This window comes from Trichechus manatus, unplaced genomic scaffold (assembly GCF_000243295.1).
Source record: "Trichechus manatus latirostris isolate Lorelei unplaced genomic scaffold, TriManLat1.0 scaffold00004, whole genome shotgun sequence".
Classification (NCBI taxonomy): domain Eukaryota; kingdom Metazoa; phylum Chordata; class Mammalia; order Sirenia; family Trichechidae; genus Trichechus; species Trichechus manatus.
In genome coordinates, this window is record NW_004443940.1 from 1,323,215 (window position 1) to 1,347,237 (window position 24,023).

Sequence of the window (24,023 nt, forward strand, 5' to 3'; positions counted from 1 at the left end):
GTGTATTTCCTCCCTCACTTTTGTCCACAGACCTTGCATACCTTTCTTGGACCTGCCCCCACTTGCCTTCCTTATCTTGCCCTGCAGAAAATGAGTCTGCAGTAGAGATAGCCATTTAATAAATATTGTTATTAAAAAAAGAAGACAGGAGGGAGTACTCTCGCACATTGCTCCAGGCGTCTTTTCTGGCGGCCATCTGGTGTGCTAGGGAGGTGCCGTTAAACTTTATTTGTGTTAGTCTTGGAGCACTATTTTACAAAACACACCCGTGGTAGATCCATGGCTTGAACTGATGACAGAAAAGGGAAGAAATGTCCTGATTTGGATTATTACAGAAGCTCATTTATTCTCCTGTCCTCTGGCTCAAAATTCAAGTCCAGTTTGCCAATGTATCAGAAATTTGCAAGAAGATTTTCATATCTCCAGTGTAGTCCTAAACCAAAGGATTGCGGCTATTAATCAAAATTGTGATTTTTACAATTAGTCTTCATAAACAGCACAGTATTTTATTTCAACACTGTCTTCTAATACCACCCTTTGCCCTTTGGGAAATAAAGGACCTGGTGATGTAATGCTTAAGAGTTCGGGTGCTAACCAAAAGGCTGGCAGTTTGAATCCACCAGGCGCTCCTTGGAAACCCTATGGGGCAGTTCTACTCTGTCCTATAGGGTCACTGTGAGTCGGAATCGTCTCACTGGCAATGGTTTGGTTTTGGTTTTTACTATGGGGGATGGTCTTTTCTTTCTTCCTTTCTCTCTCTTTCCCTTACTTCCTTTCTGTTTCACTATATTAATATCTGTTATAGATTGAATTGTGTCCACCCAAAATATGTGTTGGAATCCCAACCCCTATACTTGTGGATGGAATCCATTTGGGAATAGGGTTTTCTTCGTTATATTAATTAGGCCATATCAGCGTAGGGTGTGTACAAAACCTAATTACTTCTGAATTACAAGGAGCAGCACAGACACAGAGACAGGAGTGAACACAAAGTGGGGAAGACAGATGCCATGAGAAGATTGCCAAGGAACCGAGGAATTCCAGGGCTACAGGAGCTGAGACAAGGATCTTCCCCCAGAGCTGACAGAGAGAGAGACTTCCCCTATAGCTGGTGCCCTGGATTCAGACTTCCAGCCTCCTAAACTGTGAGAAAATAAAATTCTGTTCTTTAAAGACACCCACTAGTGATACTTCTGTTACAGAAGCACTAAGAAACTAAGCCAATATCCATTACCTTTTCTGAAATACTGAAGATGTATGCAATGTGCTTATATTATTCGTTGACTATCAGACAGCCGTTACCAACTCCCTCATTTACAAAACAAAAAGTAAGGCATATCAATTTTTAAATTTCTGAAAGTGACTGAATATTTCTTTGCAGGCTGTTCCCCATCCCAGCCCCTCACTCACCTAGAACGCACAATTCCATACAAGAGTTTATTCGTGGAAGCCCTAGGAATATCAATCTACCATCCCAGCACTTCCGTTGAATCCATGGCTTCACACTCATTTCAGGGCAAGCTATTACTACCTTGGCTTGGCTGTAAGAAGGCAGATGTCTTTCACTCTCTTCCTTTCCCTCAACAGTACCTACAAACCTGACTGAATTTATGAGAAATTTTCAAAATATTGTATAGCTGTGACTCTAAGATACTGGATGTGTGGAAAGCTAATTAAATGTGCAGTCTACAAACTGTTATCATTTGAAAGAAGTGGAAGTCAAAATCATCAGAATGGCAGAAAGTAATACTGTGCCATGTACTCTATCTCCAACACATATTGCTGCCATTTAAACCTATGATTTAGACAACAAGATGGAGGAGAAAAAATTATCTATTGATCCAGCAGTCAGCCTATCATATTTGGAGGGTTGCCCACCTATGCTTTAACCCCACATATAGAAATCACATCCTTATTACAAATAGCACCATTATTTATAGAACATTGAACATTTCACAATACTTTTATATTATGTGTAAATCACAGCTAAGAATGTGGGCCTTTCTAAATATTTCCTTTTCACTAGCTAAGGACATTTCTCTTGGAAAAGAAGCTTGGCAATATCTCCTTAGAATGGATGAAAGTTTGGCAGTGGCCACAAACCAAATCCATGTTCACAGGTGTGATACTGTGACCAAATCACAACCCACCTGTTTTTGGACCCTGGTGTGTGTGTGTGGGGGGGGGGGGTGGTAGATGTGGAGGGAGAAAAAACTGATGACAAAGGGACAGAGTGAAAATGCATATCTGACACTTCTCTGCAAGACTTCATCAACTTTCAAGGAAAGAATCATCAGTATGTAATGTAAGAATATCAGGATTGCGTTACTGCTGAGACTACCAGGCCCTACCCATCTGCACAGAAACACCAGCACATACAATGAGAGATACGAAAAAAAGGACTGGCTCTGGGAGGTCACAGTGGGTCAGTCTTGTTTGCCAAGGAGCTTATCCATCTTGTTTCATTAACAGCCCCCTAAGTTTTCCTTTTGACTCTCAACTAAGGTACTATGGCCAAGGGATAAAGTTAAGATACCAACCAAACCAGTGACCATCAGCTGTAGGGATGTATGTAGAATTTTTAGGAAGGAGTTATTTTTTCCCACACACTAGGATGGATAAACTGGTAGTAGATAAACCTTGAGCTGCTTAGGGAGTCTTTGGAAATAGAGCCCACAAAGAGAAAGAAGAACTGAGAGATAGAGAGGAGAGAGGAAGAAGGGAGAGAGAGGAGAGAAGTATTATGAGAGGAGTTAAGGGCAAAGAAAGGATGAGGAGTTAGGGAAAGGGAATAGAAAGGAAGGGAAAACGGATTTTGGAGTCAAATCAAATCAGTTTATATTTTCCATTATACTTTTGTTTGTGTTGTTAGGTGCTGTCAAGTCAGCTCCAATTCATAGTGACCCTATGTACAACCGAATGAAACACTGCCCAGTTCCGTGTCATCCTCACCATCGTTATGTTTGTGCTCATTGTTGCAGCCACTGCGTCAATCCATTTTGTTAAGGTTCCTCCTCTTTTCTGCTATTCCTCTACTTTACCAAGCATGATGTCCTCCTCCAGGGATTGGTCCCTCCAGATAACATGCCCAAAGTAAGAGAGACGAAGCCTTACCATTCTTGCTTCTAAGAAGCATTCTGGCTGTACTTCTTCCAGACAAATCTGTTCTTTCTTCTGGCCATGCACAGTATATTTAATATTCAGTGGTATGTTCAGTATTCAGTACTGAGTATCACAAACAGTTAAGTGCTTGGCTGCTAACTGAAATGTTAGAAGTTCGAGTCTACCCAGAGGCACCTTGGAAAAAAGGTCTGGAAATGCACTTCTGAAAAATCAGCTGTTGAAAACCCTATGGAGCACAGTTCTACTCTGACATACATGGGGTGGCCATGAGTTGGAATCTACAAGATGGCAACTAGTTTGTTTTTTTCCATTATAAACTTCTAAAATAAAGCTCCATGAAAGTACAGTCTATCCTTTGCTTATTATTTTATTCTTAGAGCCTGGAGCTATGCCTGTCATATAATGGTATTGTTATTGTTGTGTGCCGTCGAGTCATTCAGATTCATAGCGATATTACAGGACAGGGTAGAACTGCTCCATAAGGTTTCCTAGACCATAATATTTACTGGAGCAGATTGCCGGATCTTTTCTCCAGAGGAATGGCTGGGAGGTTCAAACATTAGCAGCCGAGTGCTTAACCATTGAGTCACCAGGGGTCTTTTGTCATATAATAAACTTTCAATAAATTTTATTTACTCAGTGAATGAATCCACCTGTACCTAAAGTTATAAGTATCCATCAACGGATTTCCTAGTATCATGAGTTAATAAACCCCCTTTGTTTGTTGACGTTGGATATCTGTCACTTGCAAACAAAAAGGCCCAACTAAATTTATTATTGTTCAGTGACACTGAGTTGATTCCAACTCCTAGAAACCCCATGAGACACAGTAGAACTGCCCCATAGGGTTTTCTGCACTGTATTCTTTATGGAAGCAGATCTCCAGGTCTTTCTCCAATGGAGCTGCTGGGTGAGTTGGAACTCCCAACCTTTAGGTCAGCAGCCGAACACTTAATCATTTGTGCTACCAGGGCTCCAATACCAGGCCAAAATAATTTCAATATAGGGTGGTGGGGAAGGAAGGACTAGAGCATTTCCTGGAGAGCTTAGGCCTTGTTAGGGAATCCAAATTCATTCATGAGCTCTTCCCCAGCACCAATCATTGCCCAAGTTCTAAATGCTGGTATCATATTTCTCCCCTAAATGTAGTTAGACGCTAGCCTTAAGAATCTGCCCATCAAAAAGACTCTAGAATTCATGATTTCCCTCAAATCCCTCTGCCTAATACACCCCTCATCATCCTCAGTACAGCATGTTGAGGCCAAGCTTTCATTTCCTCGGCTCAGTATTCCTCAGTTCCTATTTAGTTCTTACTGGATCTTTACATTCTACTAAATTATTTGGCCTGTATTTTAAGGCTTCATAATCTCTAATCAATTTGTTCCTTCTCATTGACTCACAAACTTCTTCTCTTTTAGGCTCATGTTGGTCACTACCTGGAAGGGGCCATTCTCCCTTCAATCATTCAACTTAACCAAGATCATCCCAGGGTAGTGCAAATTGTTAATGTGCTTGGCTACTTACCAAAATGTTGGAGGTTCAGATTCACCCATAGGTGACTAGCAAGGAAGGCCTGGTGATCTGCTTCCAAAAAAATCAGCCATTGAAAACCCTATGGAGCACAATTCAACTCTCACAAACATGGGGCTGCCATGAGTTGGAATTCACTCCACAGCAACTGGTTTTGGTTTTTAACCCATTCCTCAAGGCACAGCTCAAGAGTCCTCTCCTCTTAGGAGTATTTCTAGACTGATCTAGTCCTTGAAGATTTCCTTTCTCTGACAACATCATTCAGTTACACTCTGTGCCAAATAATGCAGCTGTTAACAATATTCCAGGGGGCAGTGGTGGTTCCTTAGTAGAATGCTTGCCTTCCATGTGGAACACCAGGGGTCAACTCCTGGCCAATGCACCTCATGCACAGCTACCATCTGACTACCGTCAGTGAAGGCTTGTGTGTTGTTATGATGCCAAACAGGTTCCTGGAAGCTTCCAGACTAAGAAAGACTAGAAAAGAAGGCCTGGCTATCTACTTCCAAGTATCAGCCCATGAAAACCCTATGGACCACAATGGTCCCATCTGCAACTGATCATGGGATGGCGCAGGGCTGGGCAGTGTTTCGTTCCATTGTGCATGAGTTCCCCATGAAATAGAAGCTGACTCAATAGCAGCTATCAACAACAACGACAAAATACCATTATGTGTTATTTAACAAATTTTCATGTGGCTGTAGATTAGAACCTATGTTTTTTGTAGTTGGAGAATGCCTTGGTTTTCTCCCCAGAGGACTTAGTATGAAACTCATAAAAAGTGCTCAGGAAATATTTGTGTATAGATGGATGGATGGATGGTCCAAGTAGGCATCAGAGGATAGGAAGGAGACATGAAAGGGATGGATGATTTGGAAAATGTGAGACCCTAAAAATAAATTTTACCTACTTCAAAATTTGCTGATCAAAGCCACAGGATGCGGTTGGCACCTGTGTAATGTTACAGTTCTTGCTCCCTGATTTATTTTATCAATATAGGTGTAGTCCTCAGTGATTATCTGTCAGACAAGTCTGCATAGAAGACATTTTTCATCAGCCTCCCCGTCCTTGGGTGATGGCTAAAAGCCAGGGTTAATTATCCACACATTCCTTCTCAGCCTCTGAAAGATCATGAACTAAGTGAACTGCTAAAAAATGCCATTTCGTTTTTACAGTTGAGATGAAAGTAGTCAAGGCAAAGTGCAAATTCCCACTGATTTTATACACATACACAAACACATATATACCCATATAGAATAAGTGATTTAAATTTCAATGAAATTTAAAGTTCCATTTCATTTTTAAGTGTGTATTCCCAAACCATGAGCTACAGTTAGAGCCATCAACACCTAAAAGATCCCTGGAGTGTGGTATTTTATTTCTCAAAAAGAGGTCAATAATTGGGTCCACATAGCTGAGCATTCACCGAAATCAGAAAACATTCAGGCCGAGAGTGACTTCAGTAACAGAAAGTAAGGCTGTATAGAAACCACAAGTCTTGGCCTCCCTGTTCCTCTCTATCAATAGCTCAGGGGCCAACTCATATTGTAATTCCTCCACCAAATCTTCACTGCCCTCCCAGTTTGCAGAGATGCACCCTTCTCTGAGTGTGTGCAGCCAAGCTACTACTTATTTGGTGCTTTATAAACAATTACCAACCAGGCAACAATTATGTACTGTGCAAAGTCTTTGTATCGTTAATTAAACTTCAGATGTCACCCTTGAAAGCTAACATACAAATACAAATGTATGAAATGCAATATAAAAACAAATATATAAGATGTATCATTACAATCCTGTATTGTTCAGAAATTTGTCATGAGTATGGTATATGTCCCTTCTTCCCAGTTTGAGGCACAGGAGCTCAAGAATGGGACTGTGCCAGCCAATTCTATTTTCCTGAAACTCTGAAGCTTCTGGCACAGTGGCTTACGCACAGTAGATGCTAAACATATTATCAATATGCATTAAAAAAATAAATTAGTATTCTGGCTGTTTGAGATGGTTACATGATATAGATCTTTGGCATAGGGCTACTTCTGTGCACTGGTGCAATTGAAGGCTAGCTGCGTCTTCATCAGTTGCAGAGCAATGATGTAGCCCATATTCTGCCCTCATTCCCTTCCTTCCCTGCTCAAAACCTCTCCTATGAAGGAAGAAGACTAAATTTCCTAAGAGACAAAGACTTCGAAATGCACTCATGTAATTAAGACCTGCATACCCATGGAAGAAGGAACATACCAAGAATAAAGAATTTCATCAAAACCTTCCCTGAAAATGGTTAAAAATGGGAGTAGACAAGCTCGAGGACTTAAGTACCAAAGAGTTTGATGAAATGGAGCTTCTAAGAAATGGGCAGCGCCTAAAGGCAGGACATTAAGTAGAGAATGTGGTGACCCTTCTGTTTTGCCAGTCCCACAGCAAAGTAAAGTGAAGAAGGTTCATAAGTGATGCTAGGCACAGGAAATACATGGTTCTGTGGTACAAGGCACTTCCTGTCAGCCCAGGACACCCTGTATAGATCTCATTGCACATGCCGGGGCCAGGGCTTCATTCCTGGCCAAATCAACTCAAGTTTCTCTTCTTCTTCACCAAAGGCTCTGGCGACCACTGCTTCTTCTTGTCCCGTCTACCACCATCACCACTCAATCTTTATCTTGGTGTCTTCTCTGTCCTCTCAAGCTCCCCACAAAAAGGCGCACAGGTCCTGTTCACTTTAAGTCTTATCACCATGATAGAACTAATAGGGGATAATATTTTCTTTGTAATTATTTGGACAGTTAAAACACTAAGGAAATATTTAAACTATTTATACACTAATATGTAAGCTCCAATCTAGAGCTGCTAACTTCATTGTAGGCCCTTTTCTGTTGTCCTTCCCTCCCCGCCTCACCCTCAGAAGTGGAGCTCATCAGGCCTTCAGCTCTCCCTCAAATATTGGAATCCATCCCCAAGCTGGAAAGGAAACCCACATTGTTCCCCATCACCAACACCAATGCCCAGGAGCCTCCCACTACCTAATGATGGAGCAAGCACCAGGCACTCCTCAGGCTTAGGTGAGTCAGGGCCCTATCTATGAATATTCGGAATCTACCTCATAACAGAACCAACTCTAGGGACATTTCCTCACCCTTGGAACCAATGAAAACTTTATGAGGCAAATAGAATTTTTGTAACATGACAGTTAAAAACTAAACTAAGTAGAAGGCAGGCCAAAACCCTGGCACACATGTCTCACATCGTCCCAAATATTCCTCACTATGTGGCTCCCATAAACACCATCTGCTGTGTTAATTTGTAAAGAATTACAAGGGTCTTAAAACTACACTTTGCTCTCTATAGCGTACACTGTGTCTACTAAGGGGGAGACTTGAGAATGTGTATCACAACCAGCCAGACACTTAGATCTTTTTCCTTCTTATGCTGGGATCTTACTGAAAGTTTGCTAAGTCTGCACGGAATTTTAAGAAGTGCATCGAATTCTCTCCAGACCAGCTGTAGGGAAAAAACAAACCAAAATTCATACAACAAAACCTTTGCCTAGGTTATAATCCTACCATTTTATGACTTTCAATAGTGCGTGCATATTTCCCAATTCACTGGATCCTAGTAACAATGTGAAGCAGAAGCAGCTAGGATACAAGTCTTTGTCTGTGGGTCAAAAAGGGTAAATAGCTGAAATTGGGAGAACTTTTTTGATGTGACTTAATTCTTCTTTGCTGACTCCTGACCTCCTGAGCCTTCTCAGAGCCCTTGGGTGGTGGCTGAGAGTGTTTCTCAACTATTCATCCCTGTTGTTGTTGTTTTTGTTAATTGCTAATGACTCCATTCTGACTCATGGTGACCCCACGTGTTATAGAATAGAACTGCTCCATTGGGGTTTTTTGGCTGTAATCTTTACTGCAGCAAATCTCCAGTGCTTTTCTTCCAAAGTGCCGCTGGCAGTCACGCACAGACCATTTGGGCCATCACTCAGGAACATTTACTATCTACTCACAAAGCCAGAAGAACAAATTAATCCCCAAATACACATCTCTGATGATACAGGGCTTTGGTGACAGACTTCTAGTATAAACCTTTATGTGAATTATGACTCCAGAGTGTAGCTTATTAAATGGTGGTAAATGGCAGCTAGAAATGAGCAGGTCAGCAGGAGAGTCTTGGGCCCAATAATCCTTAGGCCAAAAACATTCATGGAAGATAGTTGTTACAAACACATATTGCTGCGCCTTTCATCAAAGAGAATCTGTTTCAGTAGCTCTGGAGTAGGACCTGGAAATCTTCGTTTGTTAATAAGCTTCTTCTTTTTTTTTTTTAATTATAGGCAAGTTCTGAAGACACAGGGATAGTTCAGTGGGTCCCATCTTGACTAATCATCTGAAGCGTTTTATACATAGAAGCTCTCAAACCTTATGCCCAAACTCCTGAATCAAAAGCTTTCTGATGGTGGGGCCCAGGAATCTGCATTTCCAGCTTTTCGTGGAATTCTGTTGAGTAGCCTAGTTTGGGGACTACAAGCTTTGCAACCATTTGCTGGTAGTAAGCCAGAAATAGGACTAAGGATCCATGATTAAGGAAATTCTGCTTAATTTCTGAAGAATTAGTCATCTATCTCAAAAACATGAGTTTCCAAACCAAACCATTTAATTAAGAAAGAAAAGTTATGCGGCCCGAGAAACCAAAGCAATACAAAGTAGGCACGACCCCCTCCCTAACTCACACACCCTTCCACACAACTTTAAAAAAGTCTCTGAACAAAGAAAAAGATAGTTAAACCAGCTTCCAGAATTACTTGCCTGTCATTGTCACATCTTCATGTACACATCCAAATAAGGTTAGTTGGATGCAATATACAAAGAGATAAAGGAGACTGCTGGTCCTAGTGTAGAGAGCCTAAGAAAATTTTGTAAGATCACACACACACACACAAAAAAAAAAAAAAAATTGCATGTTCGATGAATTTCAGACTGCAGAAGTTGGTAAAACTCTTCAATTTCTTCATTTTTGGCCTTAGTGGTTCATGCGTAAATTTGAATAATAGTTGTATTTAACTGGTCTTCCTTGTAGGCATATGGATATCATCTTATCACTGACAGCATTGTACTTCAGGATAGATCTTCAAATGTTCTTTTTTACAATGATTGCAACGTCATTCCTCTTCAATTTGTCATTCTTGGCATAGCAGACCATATGACTGTCCGATTCAAAATGGCCAATATCAGTGCATTTCAGCTCACTAATGCCTAGGATATCGATGTTTATACATTCCAGTTCATTTTAGACAATTTTCAATTTTCCTAGATTCATATTTTGTACATTCCACATTCAATTATCAATGGATGTTTGCAGCTGTTTCTTCTCATTTTGAGTCCTCCTACATCAGCAAACGAAGGTCTCGAAAGCTTGACTTCTTCCACGTCATTAAGGTGGACTCTACTTTGAGGAGGCAGCTCTTCCTCAGTCATATTTTGAGTGCCTTCCAACCTGAGGGCATCATCTTCCGGCACTATATCAGATAATGTTCTGCTGTTATTCATAAGGTTTTCACTGGCTAAATTTTTTTAAAAGCTGACTGTAAGGTCCTTCTTCCTAGTCTGTCTTAGTGTGGAAGCTCACCTGAAACCTTTTCATCATGGGTGACCCTGCTATTATTTGAATACCAGTGGCATAGCTTTCCAGCATTACAGCAACTCTCACATCCCTACAGTACAACGAACTGACAGATGCGTGGCGGAAATGGAATATTATGCAATGATAAAGAACAATGATAAATTTGTGAAACATCTCACCACATGGATGAACCTGAAGGGCATTATGCTGAGTGAAATAAGACCATCACAAAAGGACAAATATTGTATAAAACCACTATTATAAAACCCAGGAAAAGGTTTATACACAGAAAAAAACAATCTTTGATGGTTACCAAGGAGGGGAGGGGTAGGGAGGGCAAATCACTAACTAGATAGTAGTAGATAGGTGTTATCTTTGGTGAAGGACAAGACAACACACAATATAGAAGAAGTCAGCACATCTTGACCAAGGCAATGTCATAGAAGCTTCCCAGACACATCCAAACATCTTGAAGGATCGAGTTACTGGGGCTTAGGGCTGGGGACTATGGTCACAGGGGGCATCTAGGTCAACTGGCATAACATAGCTCATAAAGAAAATGTTCTACATCCTACTTTGGTGAGTAGTATCTGGGGTCTTCAAAGCTTGCGAGTGACCATCTAAGATAAATCTATTGGTCCCATCCCATCTGGAGCAAAGCATAATGAAAAAAATCAAAGACACAAGGAAAGTATTAGTTCAAAGTGCTAATGGACCACATGAACCGCAAAGCATAATGAAAAAAATCCAAGACACAAGGAAAGTATTAGTTCAAAGTGCTAATGGACCACATGAACCACAGCCTCCACCAGCCTGAGCCCAGAAGAACTAGGTGGTGCCTGGCTACCACCACTAACTGCTGTGACCAGGATCACAATAGAGGGTCCCAGACAGAGTGGGAGAAAACTGTAGAACAAAATTAAAAAAACAAACAAACAAAAACAGGATCCTAACCCAGGCGGTATTCCAGAACTTCTACTGATAAACCAAAGTCTGCTGCTGTTGGTAGCTGCCATTGAGTCGGACCCCAACTCATGGAGACCCCATGCACCACAGAATCAGACCATTGTATTCATAAGGTGTTCACTGGGTGATTTTCAGAAATAGATCACCAGGCTTTTCTTCCTAGTCCTTCTTAGTCTTGAAGCTCCACTGAAATTGTTGAGCATCATAGCAACACGCAAGCCTCCGCTGAGACACGAAGTGGTGGCTGCACTTGAAATGCATTGTCCATGAATCAAACCCAACTATCCTGCAGAGAAGGTGAGAATTCTACCACTGAAACACCACTGCCCCCAAAAACAAGTCTACACTCTGCTGATTTCGCACTGTTTTTTGAACCTTTACTCCCACGTTCCTCTACCTGTGGCCCCATCCTCTCTGCTACCTTGTAATTATATCTTACTCCCCACAAAGGAGAGTTTCTCCAAGTACCCCATTATCCTGCATGCCAACTCTGCCTTCTTTCACCCATCTGTTTCTGAACCAGTCCTCTATAGCTCAGATCAAACCCTGCCTCTCCTGACCGCTATAGATCACACAGAATTTTCCATTCTCTTAACTGTAATAGCAAATACAGCAGTCTTTTCCTTATGTCAAGCCATGACATCCCTCTCCACAAAGCCCTAAAAAGCTTTCTTTGGGCAATCTGGCACAGTGGTCTCACCGCACATGCCCCATAGTCAGACATCTGGCTTGTAACAGCCCCCTGACTTCCAGACCCTGATGAAAAATAGCAGGAGTAGGACCAGGGGCTGGTGCTTAAATTTTCTCTGTTCACTCAGAGTAAGCTCAACTGAATGAAGTACTGTTGCTTTCAGTTAATGACATGAACCGTCCCCCTCCCCCCCAAAAAAAGGAATTTCAATACTGATGGCAAGAAAAAAACTATTGGACCAGCTTAGGGTAAACTCCAAATTGTTTTGGTGACGCATTTGTCAACTGCATATGCAATACAATTGAATAAAATAAAAATATTTTAGTTATGTTTTACATTTGAATGTATGTGTATTGAAGAGGTGTGTGTGTGTGTTGAAAGTTCATCTGGCATTGTCTTTTAACTGTTACTTAGGTATAGATACTCTCTCCTCTCACCACCACACCATTGCCGTCGAGTTGATTCCGACTCATAGTGACCATATAGGGCAGAGTAGAACTGCCTCTTAGGGTTTTCAAGAGCAGCTGGTAGATTCGAACTGCCGACCTTTGGGTTAGCAGCCAAGTTCTTAACCACTGTGCCACCAGGGCTCCGCCCTCTAGTAGGTAGAACATAAATTCTGTGAGGGAGTGGCTAAATCTCCTTGTATCTGGTACAATGCCCCCATGGAGTTTCCTTTCTACTCAATAAAACCTTGTAGAGACAGTTAGTGACTGAATGAATGCGGGAGGCAAAGCATTATGTTGCTAAATTTCCCAGGCTGAGTTGGGACCACAGACCACAGAAGAAAATGTATTACAAAATCTCAAACCTTCCAGGATCTAATACCAAACTTTTTATGTACATCCATAACTATTTGGTCATGTGCAGCCATAGAAAGGCATAGTGCCAGCGCCAAGGGTCATCTTAGTCTCCCAAGGGCTTATGACACTAAGACTTAGGGTGAGAGGAGAGAGATGTTTTGATAGACAAATCAGTGTTATCTTATTCGAATGTAAAATGACAATGCAAATGCGACTTTCAGTCCATACTATTGCCCTCCCCACTCCCAGCTTCTTGTTCTCTCCTACCCCTTCTATTCCTTAATAGAATTTTTAAAGGGGCACAGACTTGTTACATCTTGGCTCTGCTACTACTGGCTGGGTAACCCTGAGCACTTTACCTAAACTCACTAAGTCCCAGTTTTCTCATCTTAAAATTAGTAAAAACAATGCCAAACTCAAGACTGTGGTGAAAATTAAATGGGCTAATACATACAAGATGTATGAGTTTAGCAAGAAAATAACATCTGATAAATAACAGACTCCTCACTCCGATTTTTTTTTTTTTTTTTCCTTTCTTGATGGTGAGCTTCTTAAGGAGTGGCTCAGTGTCCAGCAAATAAGCCATGGGTGGATGGAGGATGGATGGATTGAACATCTAGGGATAACATATCACTTTCTAGGCTAGACCTGGCTTTACCAAGAATTTCCATTTGGAAATTTTGAGCATCTGATGGTATATAACATTCATGAAGTTTTCACCAAGTTAAAGTTGATTCGTGACACAATCAAATATGAGACAAATGAAAAAGAAGAGTCAGATGTGGACCCTGAAATTTCACTAATAAGGTAGGGAGGAATTCAACTTCTGACAACTGTGGTTTCTTATACTAGGGAAGGGTGGGGAGCAAATGTTGGGAACTGATTCCTCCTTTTCAGATCTATGTATGGGTAATGAAATCAGGAGTGAATCCACCTCACTGATGACTTTAATCAACCAAGCACCTGTAACTGCCAGGAAGCGGGAGATCGCCCACCAGCAGCAAGAGTAAGTTCAATTTTAGTCACCCATTCTTGGGTTGTTGAGGAAGGGATGGGCTTACTGAAAAGAGAAAGCCAGACATAGCAGGCATGCCATGTCTGCCCCATACTGTTGGGGAATCAGCTCAGGGAACTGCTAAATACCTACACACACCTCAGTAAGGATTTGCTTCCAGAGATGGATCAAAGCAGCAAGACAAAAACCTCTTTTCTAAGCATCCTTTCCACTACAATACAAAGTCTCAAGATCTTTTATTAGAGATTACTTTTTAAACTCATTTCTAATACCTCTAGAAGTATCTAGTTAGATTACTAATAAAATTAAGAAAGACCTTACGTAGGTAATGTGCTTGCTGGTTTCTCATCTGCTTCTACCAGTAGACTGTAAACTTCATGGGATTAGTAACTTCATCTGTCTAGTTTACCCATTTGTGTATTTCACCAAATCCGACACCTGGCACGTAGGCTCTCAGTGAAGAAAATTTTGGAAAATAGAATATTGTTCTGTACATAAATAGGATAGAAAGGTTAGGATAGAAATTTCTGTGTAGGCAGAGAGTTAAAAACAAATTCACTGATCAGGGAATGAGGCTTTAGACATTAGACATATCCACCATGTTAAACACAAACACAGAAAAAAGAATCAAATAGTGATAGAAGCAAAGTGAGAGAGGGCAAGAAAGAAGAGAAAACAAGATATACTTACATAGTTTGAGGCAAGAGGTAGCTGAGAGCTCACCCTGGAGCTTAGAGATTCAGATACCATAGGGACGCTCTCAGGATCCAAAGTAGGAACAGGCTGGGGATGTAGTTACTATACTGACATAGAAGGTACTAAGCCAAATGAACCAAACCCACTGCCATCAAGTCGACTCTGACTCATAGGGACCCTATGGGACAGAGCAGACCTGCCCCATAGGGTTTCCAAGGAGTGGCTGGTGGATTCAAACTGCCGACCTTTTGGTGAGCAGCCAAGCTCTTAACCATTGCGTCACCCCAGAAGGTACTAGTAGGTAGTAAAAAAGGTCAGAGGGCAAGTACAAGAAGTACAGAGAAGTTCAAGTCCTGAGTGAAATCAGTAGTAAGTCTGACTTGACGTGAATCACCCTGTTACAATTTTGAGTCCTTTCAGTCCCCTGTGCCGAAGGCAAAAGCCAGGCAATCTGCCCCTCTCTGCCTCACTCACATGGACACAAACACAAGGTCAGGCTTAAGGCAGCCCAGCTATGCACCTTCCTTCCAGTCTCCTCCACCCAGAGTTCCACGTATAACCCCACCATGGATAGCAGCCCCACTTGAGCCCTTTCTCACAGCTATCCCAAGCCTCTAATTGTTTCCTTTCCCTTGTGACTAAACAGGGCCTGCTAAGTGGAAAGCAAACAAACAGAAGAACTACCAAAGTTAGCATTAAATATAGAAAGAATCACTCTTAAACTCAGTCACTCCAGGGTGGATCCACCCAACACTGGAGCAGGCTTCCATCTGTGACAGCTGGGTCAGGGTGGAATCTGCATTTTGCAAATCACACCAGCCAGGCTGAATTGGTCTCTCTGCATCCTGGGGTCACCACCACATTCCATTTCAAGCAGTAGATCACTCTGTCAAGGAACGAGTATTTATTAAGCACCTACATGATACTGAGCCCTACAGAATTGCAACAGGGAACACCAGTGTAATGATTTGATGAGGTTTTGACTTCCTATTCAAATACATCACTGAGTCAAGTTAGCAAGGAGTCCAAAAGGGCAGAGATGAGGGCAGGGAGGGAGGGATTGCTTCTAGAAATTGTAATTGATTTCTCAGAAAGTTCTTTAGTATTTCATAGCAGAAGGCCTGTATCAAGCATTTTGCCTGAACAAGGAGGGGGTCACATGTAGTCCAACAACTGGGAAATGGGTTTCTCAAAATCTCAAACACATTTCTCACTCTGAAGGCCAAGATGTCTTTCTCGTCCCTCTCAAGCACCTCAAAAAGTCCTGTAGCTTTTGTCAAAAACTGGCAATTCTCGGGCATACACACACAAATAAATCAAAATCATCCTAATGGGCTCTCACACATTTTTTGATTCATAAAATAGTGAAAGGCAAATTTAGTCTTGTGTTCGCTTACAATTTTTTTTTTTTTTTTTAAGATAAAAAGGTGACTCCTGGCTTCTGTGTGAAAGCTTGCAGGTGCTTTTGATTAAGAAGCCTAAATGAGGTATTTTAAGTAGCTATATGACACCTATTTCCTTATTAGAAACTTTTGTACGTGTGTGTGCTGTAACCAGGGCTTTGAACTGGTTAGTTCCAGTTCAAACACCTGCTGATAATTTGCATTTCTAACAAGTTCCCAGATGATGCTAATGCTGCTGGTTAGGGATCAATTCTGAGAACCACTAGTAGAGCCAAAACCAAAAAAACCCACTGCCATCAAGTCCATTCTGACTCATAGTGATAGGGTTTCTAAGGCTGTAAATCTCTATGGAAATCAACTGCCACATCTTTCTCCCGCAGAGCTGCTGGTGGTTTCAAACAGCTGATCTTTTGGTTAGCTGTCGATCTCTTTAACCACCATGTCACCAAGGCTCCTACTAGTAGAGCAAGGGTTCTCAAAATGTATTATACATAAGAATTACCTGGGGATTTTGTTAAAATGTAGATTCTGATTCAGTATATCTTAGGTGGAAGTGCAAATTCTCAGCAGGGGTTTGAACTGTAAATTTCAGAGTTCCAGTTTAACATGCTTAGTACTTCGAGCAGGCTGCTGATAGCTGTGTACTTCAGATGCCAGGGCAATCACACACATGGACTAAAGGGAGTAGAAAAATCCACGTGGAGATGAATCATGGCCAAATCTATCGCCCTGATTCATTCACTCCACCAGTTAACTGGAGACTCATATAACGATCACAGTGTTAGGCACTGAAGATGCAGCAAGACAGTCATGGTCCCTGCTTGCATAGAGTTATAGTCTGAAGCAGGGTTTCTCAACATTGATACTAGTGACATTCTGAGCCAGTTAACTCTTTGTTGTGGACATACGCATTTTTCCTATTGTAGGATACTTAGCAGCATCTCCGGCCTCCCCTACCCACTAGATGCCAGTAGCAGTCCTCCCCACTGTGTGACAACCAAAAATGTGCTAGACATTGACAAATGTCCACTGGGGGACAAAGCTGCCCCCAGTTGAGAACCACTGGTCTAACAGTGAGACAGATAATTTAAAAAGCAATGATAGGAGAGGCAGAGCCAATATGGCACCTTAGACAGACACATCATGCCATCCCTCTGCAGAACACCTGAAAACTAAGTAAGACAGATAACAAATGTCAGTCCTGGAACCCTAAACATCAAATGAAGGGATAAAGAACTAGAGCAAACACAGAATGGAAGAAGAAACTGATGGAAAACAGAGAACAAGGAGAGATACAGAGTGAGGTCCCCTGACAACGAACACCGCAGAGTGTCACCATCTTGAAGCACAGCCAACAACAGCCCTAGACAGGGACTACGGGAAGGCAGCTTCACAGAGCTCTCAACAGGAGACAGAGCACCCAGTAAACATAGATACATGCTTTCCCACCCCTCACCCTTCTGGTGAGTAGAAGCAAGAAGCCCCCATCCTGGCAGCCCCCATTGCCACGTTCCATAATGCAGGCCCCTTTCTCCCTTTTCTTTCTCCCTCCCACATAGCCCCGTACGCCACCTCCCCCCACCTCCCACTGCTGTGCCACCATGGATAGAGAGCCACTGGCCCACCACCGCCCCAGGCCCTCCCCATCCCCACCCGTTGGCTCCTGTCGTGCCACCACTTTTTTCTTTCTTTTCCTTCTCTTTTTCTCCCTCCCACCTAGCCTCATAAGCCACCTCCCCTCCCTTCCCTCCAGCCCTGGGTCTACCCCACCCCCAGTCACTAGCCCCACCACAATGCCAGGTTTTTTTTCCTTTTTTCTTTCTTACTTTTCTTTTTCCTTCCCACCTAGCTCCATAAGCCACCACACTCTTCCCCTTCCTGCTGGCCCCTGCTGCATTTACATGGATACAGTGCCACCAATGCTACAGCCCACCACTGCCCTGAGTCTGTCTCACCCTCACTTGGTGGCTCCCACCATGCTGCCATTTTTTTTCTCTTTTCTTTCTTTCTTTTATACCTCCCATCCAGCCCTGTAAGCCACCTCCCACCCTTTCCACCAGCCCCGGATCTGCCCTGTCCCCACCTGCCAGCTACTCTTTTTTTTTTCTCTCTCTCTTTTCTTTCTCTCTTCTGCATAGCCCTGTAAGCCACCTGCCCCTCTTCCTGTCAGCCCATGCACACCACCGTAGCTAGAGCATCCCCAGCAATCAGGCCTGCACAACACTTCCCCACCCACTACTCGACCATCTGCTGAACACTGGAAAGCAAACCTGTACCAGTCCTTGTCTGACGCCCCCACCCATCTGGTGAGGGGCTGTGCATTCTCCCACATCACTGGACCAACAATGGGAGGCAGAAAGTGCCTGCCCACTCCACCCTCAGCCACTTCACCAAACCAGTGTAGAGCGAAGAGGGCCTGCCTTGCCTGCTGCTCCCCTGCCCACACAGACAAGGTGTTGAGAGCTATCATGCCCACAGAAAAGCAAGCAACAAAGCACACCCAGACCACCTGCACTGACATATCAAAACAAAACAAAAAAGCAGCGAAAAAAAAGAACATACAATCAATAAACAAAAAAGATAATACCTTAATGTCTTGGAGAGAGCAGACAATATCAAAACATATAAAAAACCAGGACAAGATGGCTCCAACAAGGGACCAAAATAAAGAATCAGATAACCTTCCCGAAGAAGAAAAGGCAGTGGAACTACTTGATACGGAATTTAAAAGAACAATATTTAGGGCTGTCTACAAGAGATTAGGAAAGAGATCAAGGAAAACACAGACAAAATCAATGAAAACATAGACAAAATGAACAAAAACATAGCAAAAATCAAAGAAAACAGACACAGCAATAGAAGAATTCAGGAAAATAATACCAGAACAAAATGTCAGAATTAAAAAAAAAATCAGAAATCATAAAAAAAAAACAGAAACTAGACATCCAAAAGATAAACAACCAAATTTCAGAAATGGACAATTCAACAGAAGGTTTTAGGAGCAAATTTGAAACAATGTAAGACAGAATCAGTGAGATTGAAGACAAATCCATGGACGTCTCTTTGTTTGAGGAAAAATCACAGAAAAGAATGACGAAAACCTGAGAATTATGTGGGACACAATCAAGAATATTTTGTAATTTTAAATTATCTGTAATAAGGTTAAGTCAAGTGCTGATTCACTGCCAGCCAGTCAGAGGGGGAGGTACTGCTGGACTCGAGTACAGTAGGCAAACCTAAAGTCCCTTAGAGGTTTTGCTAAGAGCAAAGTTCCAGAACAGGGGCAGAAAATGGAAAACAAAGAGAAGATTGTGGAAGATTTACTGGCAGAAAAGTACCCAAATATCATGAAAGACGAAAAGCTGACCATCCAAGAAGCTCAAAAATCCCCACAGAGGACAGATACCAAAAGGACTTCACCAAGACATAATCACACTTGCCAAAACCAAGTACAAAGAAAGAATCCTGAGAGCAGCTCGAGAAAAAGGCAGTCACTTGCAAAGGGGAAACAATAAGACTAAACTGATCACTCAATAGAAACTGTGCAAGCAAGAAGGCAATGGGAAAGATATATGAAACCTTCAAAGAAAAAAAAACTGTCAACCAAGAATAATATATCCTGCAAAACTATCTCAAATATGATGCCAAAATTAGGACATTTCCAGATAAGCATAAATTAAGGGAATTCGTACAAACCAAACCAAACTTAGAGGAAATATTAAAGGGAGTCCTTTGGTTAGAGAACCAACATCAGACAACAACCAGTCTAGGAAAGAAGACAGCATCAGCCAGATACCAATCTAGGTAAAGAACTCTCAATAATAAAACAAAGCTAAAAGACTTAAAACAGGGAAACAAAGATGTCAATCTGTAAATGATGTAAAAATGGCATGGGGGTGCTGTCTGACCTCCTCTAACTTCACAAGGGGGAAGGAGAATCAAGATCAACAGTGCAAGCCTGATTCCTATTAGGTGGAGGTCAGACATGGTCCCTCTTTCCACCATCTTTACCAATTCTGACTCCAACCATCTCTCCCACAGCACTCTCTGCTTCTCTGCTGGGTTCCATAATTCATTGCAATGGCCACACAGAACTCACAGATAATACTCATGATTATGAGGTTTATTAGGGAAGTAACAGTTGCAATTAAGGTTCAGGAACACTCAGGATACAGTTCTTCCAGCAGGACAGCCTCTTCCAAGCCATGCTCACAGGAATGCCTCTCCCTGGCCCTAGGCCTCCGCTCAAAGGCATTCAGCTTTCTCTCTCCATGGACCGGGAAGCCCACCAGCCTGTCTCCTACTGCCAGGTCTCTGCTGCCAAGTTTCTGCCGCCACTTCTCACTGCCTTCAGTGTTACAGCTCTCTCTCTCTGCCTCCTAATTCCAGGAGCTTCTCAGTGCAGGGATCCTGGGTTCAAAGGATGTGCTGACCCCTGGCTGTTCTTTCTTGGTGGTGGTGGGATCATGTCTTTCCTGCCTCTAGGGTGGCTCACTTCAAGCCCAGCAGGATGGCAAAACTGACCAATCACTTTGGTGGGCCACAATTCAACAATTATCATATCTGCACAGTCCCGCCCAATCACTTGGATGGGAATTAGAAGACCATGGTGAGAAAGGCCACACAAAAGCAATCCATTACACTGCAGGCCACCTCTGGCTTCTCTAGCTATGGTTCTTTCATATTTGGAGGAAACTTCCACCTCCCAATCATTTTACCAGTCCAAAACAGTCATTAACATTTAGTCCTTCAATGGGGCAAAACGTTCTAAGGGTGAGGTTACTCAGGTACCAGCCATTCAAGCCTGATGCCAGTTTCCATCTGCTCTGGTCAGGTTTTCCAAAAGTTCATCTCGTGGTCACCCTTTCTGATCTCTGATAAAATTTAACTGAGAGAAAGTTATTCCCTTGTTCTGAGTCTCATGAGTATCACCATAGCAAAACCTCCAAGGGACTTTAGGTTTGCCTACTGTACTCGAGTCCAGCAGTACCTCCCCCTCTGACTGGCTGGCAGTGAATCAGCACTTGACTTAGCCTTATTATAGATAATTTAAAATTACAAAATATTCTGCATTAGTTAAACATTCTGAATAATACTCATGTGAATAAAGTAAAAAGGAAAAGCCTCCCCTCCCACTATCCCTTCTTCCATAATAATACTGTTTTGCTGGGGAGCTATTCAGATCATTTTCTACACAGATATACACACAAACATAATCTCAAACTTTCATAAAGAATATACTTTCACTTAAATGGGGTAAAATCTTCATTGTGTATTCTTATTTGCTTCTTCCACTCGGCAATAGATTATCAATATTCTTTTATGTTAGCACAATGTAAATGGCACAGCCTTTTCTATAACTTCATGATACTCACCATTTGGAGTTAACCACAGTTTATTTAAATGTTTCCCTATTCTTTGGCATTTTTGTTGTCAAATTAGTTTTCTATTGCTGTGCAACAAATTAACACAAAAAGGGCTTAAAACAACACAAATATATTATCTTACAGTTCTGTGACTCAAGAGTCTGACATAGGTTTTACCAAGCTAAAATCAAGGTGTCAACAGAGCTACATTCCTTTCTGAAGGTTTTAGGGTATTAGTCGTTTCTTTGCCTTCTTCATCTTCTGGAGGCTTCCCACTTCCTTGGCTTATGTTTTCCTTCCTCCATCTTCAAAGTGATCAATATAGATTCACTCTGACTCTGCTTCTATAATCATATCTCTCTCTCTGACTACAGCTGGGAAAGGTTCTCCACTTGTAAGGACTCATTTAACTAGATTATCCAGGATAATCTTCCCATCTGTCATGGATTGAATTGTGTCCTGAAAAAATAGGTGTCAAATCGGCTAGGCCACAATTCCCAGTATTATGGGTTTGTCCTCCATTTTTTGATCTGATGTAATTGTCCTATGTGTTGTAAATTCTAATCTCTGCCTGGTTAATGAGGCAAGATTAGGTTATATTAATGACGACTAAAGTGGGATGCAGCACCCTTACTCAGGTCACAGCCCTTATCCAATAAAAGGGGAGTTTCCCAGGAGTGTGGCTGCATCATCTTTTATTTTACAAGGGATAAAAGGAGACAGAAGCAAGCAGAGAGAGAGGGACCCAACTACCACCAAGAAAGAAGAGCTGGGAGCAGAGCACATCCTTTGGACCCAGGGTCCCTGTGCCGAGAAGCTCCTAGATCCAGGGGAAGACTGATGACAAGGAGCTTCCCCCAGAGCTGACAGAGAGAGAAAGGCTTCTCCTAGAGCTGGGCCCTGAATTTGGACTTCTAGCCTCCCAGACTGTGAGAGAATAAATTTCTGCTTTATAAAGCCATCCACCTGGGGTATTTCTGTTATAGCAGCACTAGATAACTAAGACACCACCTCAATGACCTTAACCTTAATCAAATCTGCAAAGTCCCTTCTGCTGTGTTAAGTAATATATACATAGTTTCCAGGAATTAGGATTTGGTCATCTTTGGGTAGTCATTATTCTGCCTACCCAGTTTCAATATTTCACTTTATAAATAATAAGGCAATAAGAATCCTTGTATGTATATTATTGCATGCTTGGGGGAGCACATCCATAGAATAAATTTGTAGAAGTCGATTACTAGGTCAAAGAATATGCACTTTCCCAACTTGGAAAAATATTGAGAAATTGCTCTCTTCAAAAGTCTCTGTCTTACTTTTAAATGCCCTTCCTAAATTCATATTAGAAAATGATGGGGGAAAAGTATATCCTTTCTGGTTAAATAATCTAGAATGATTTAAAACTTTAGCTCTACTATAACTTGAACAGTTATAAAAGGATAAGAATAAGTAGTGGAATTATATGCCAAGGAACCTCTCACCCCTCTTTAGAGGTTTGATGGAGGTAGTTGTAGGAAAAATAAAATGCTTCATACAGTGGAAATAAAGAATTACTCTAAGCTGACTAAACCTATAGCTGTAGACATAGGTTCAAGAAAGGTTTAGAACAATTCCCTTAAGTACATTCACCCAACTCACCTGGCAACCTCAAACTTTAAAAGTTCTCCTACCATTACTCCCCACTCCCACCAGTCAACAGTTGCCAGATACATATATATATACATATATGTGTGTGTATGTATAGAATACTGGTTGGACAGTGGTTAAGAGCTCAGCTACTAACCAAAAGGTCAGCAGTATAAATCCACCAGCCACTCTTTGGAAACCTTATGGGGGCAGTTCTACTCTGTCCTATAGGGTCGCTATGAGTTGGAATCGACTCAATGGCAATTTTTTTTTAAATATATGTATGTGTGTATGTGTGTGTATGTGTGTGTATTTTTTGTTTGTTTGTTCGTTTCCTCTAAGCCTGGCAAACCTATCAGCTAGGCTGCTAAGGAAAATGAGAGTTGAAGATATTTGGAATATGCCCCTAAATTTGGAGTTTGAGATCACAAAAAAAGAGAATCTGACATCTCCCAGAACATCTGGATTATGCTAGTGCCTTAATCAAGAACACATCTTTACATAAAATAGACCATCAGGCTAACCAGATATTTTTCAAAAGTCTTTTTGTTTATTTACTTTTGCACTCAAAATAGCCTGCTTTCTAAACTGGAATAAAAATTGTTAAAAAAAATAGAATCAACATATAGTGTTATAAATTCCTCCAATTTTAGCACATTTGTATGAAAATTTAGAGACAGCAGATTATGTGATGGGGATTAGCGTTATAATGTGAGACAACTCTCGTACTTTATGTGCATCCTACTACTAATAATAATTTAAAACCCTATAAATTAAAATCTGTACATCGTTTCACAGTTCATGAAGGACTTTTCAGTGCATTATTTAATTTAATCCTCCGAACAACCTTATAACGCAGGTAGTACTTTATTATCTCTATTTGTAGATGAGATAAAAGGTCCAAAAACATTAAAGATCATGCAGACAAGATGGGGGAGATTCAGAAATTAAACACAAACATATATCAAAACATCCTATAGCTTTGTTATGGCTGCCGAGGTTCAATCAAACTTGAAATTAATACTGTGTGGTTTCTATGAATGTGTCAGGCCTTCAGAAGTCAATTTTGCATGCATCTGTTTGGTAACATAGATTTCCAAGTTATGATGATGACAGTCTGAGAAAGTAGATAAATACCATGGAAGTCAACTGCATAAAATCACAGCTAAACACAATCTCATCTCAAATTAATAA

The 24,023-nt window shown here is 41.5% G+C and overlaps 1 protein-coding gene across 6 annotated transcripts in view; it reads right to left on the reverse strand.

The window, feature by feature from the left end:
• CTNNA2 (catenin alpha 2) overlaps nucleotides 1–24,023 on the reverse strand; it is a 1,267,087-nt gene that overhangs the window by 301,072 nt on the left and 941,992 nt on the right. The window contains exon 8 of one of the 6 annotated variants that reach the window (XM_023732392.1): nucleotides 33–45. The exons of the other annotated variants lie outside the window; for them this stretch is intronic. Within the exon in view, the coding sequence (XP_023588160.1) occupies nucleotides 33–45 (13 nt within the window). The remainder of the gene's footprint in view (nucleotides 1–32; nucleotides 46–24,023) is intronic. 6 annotated transcript variants of the gene reach the window in all.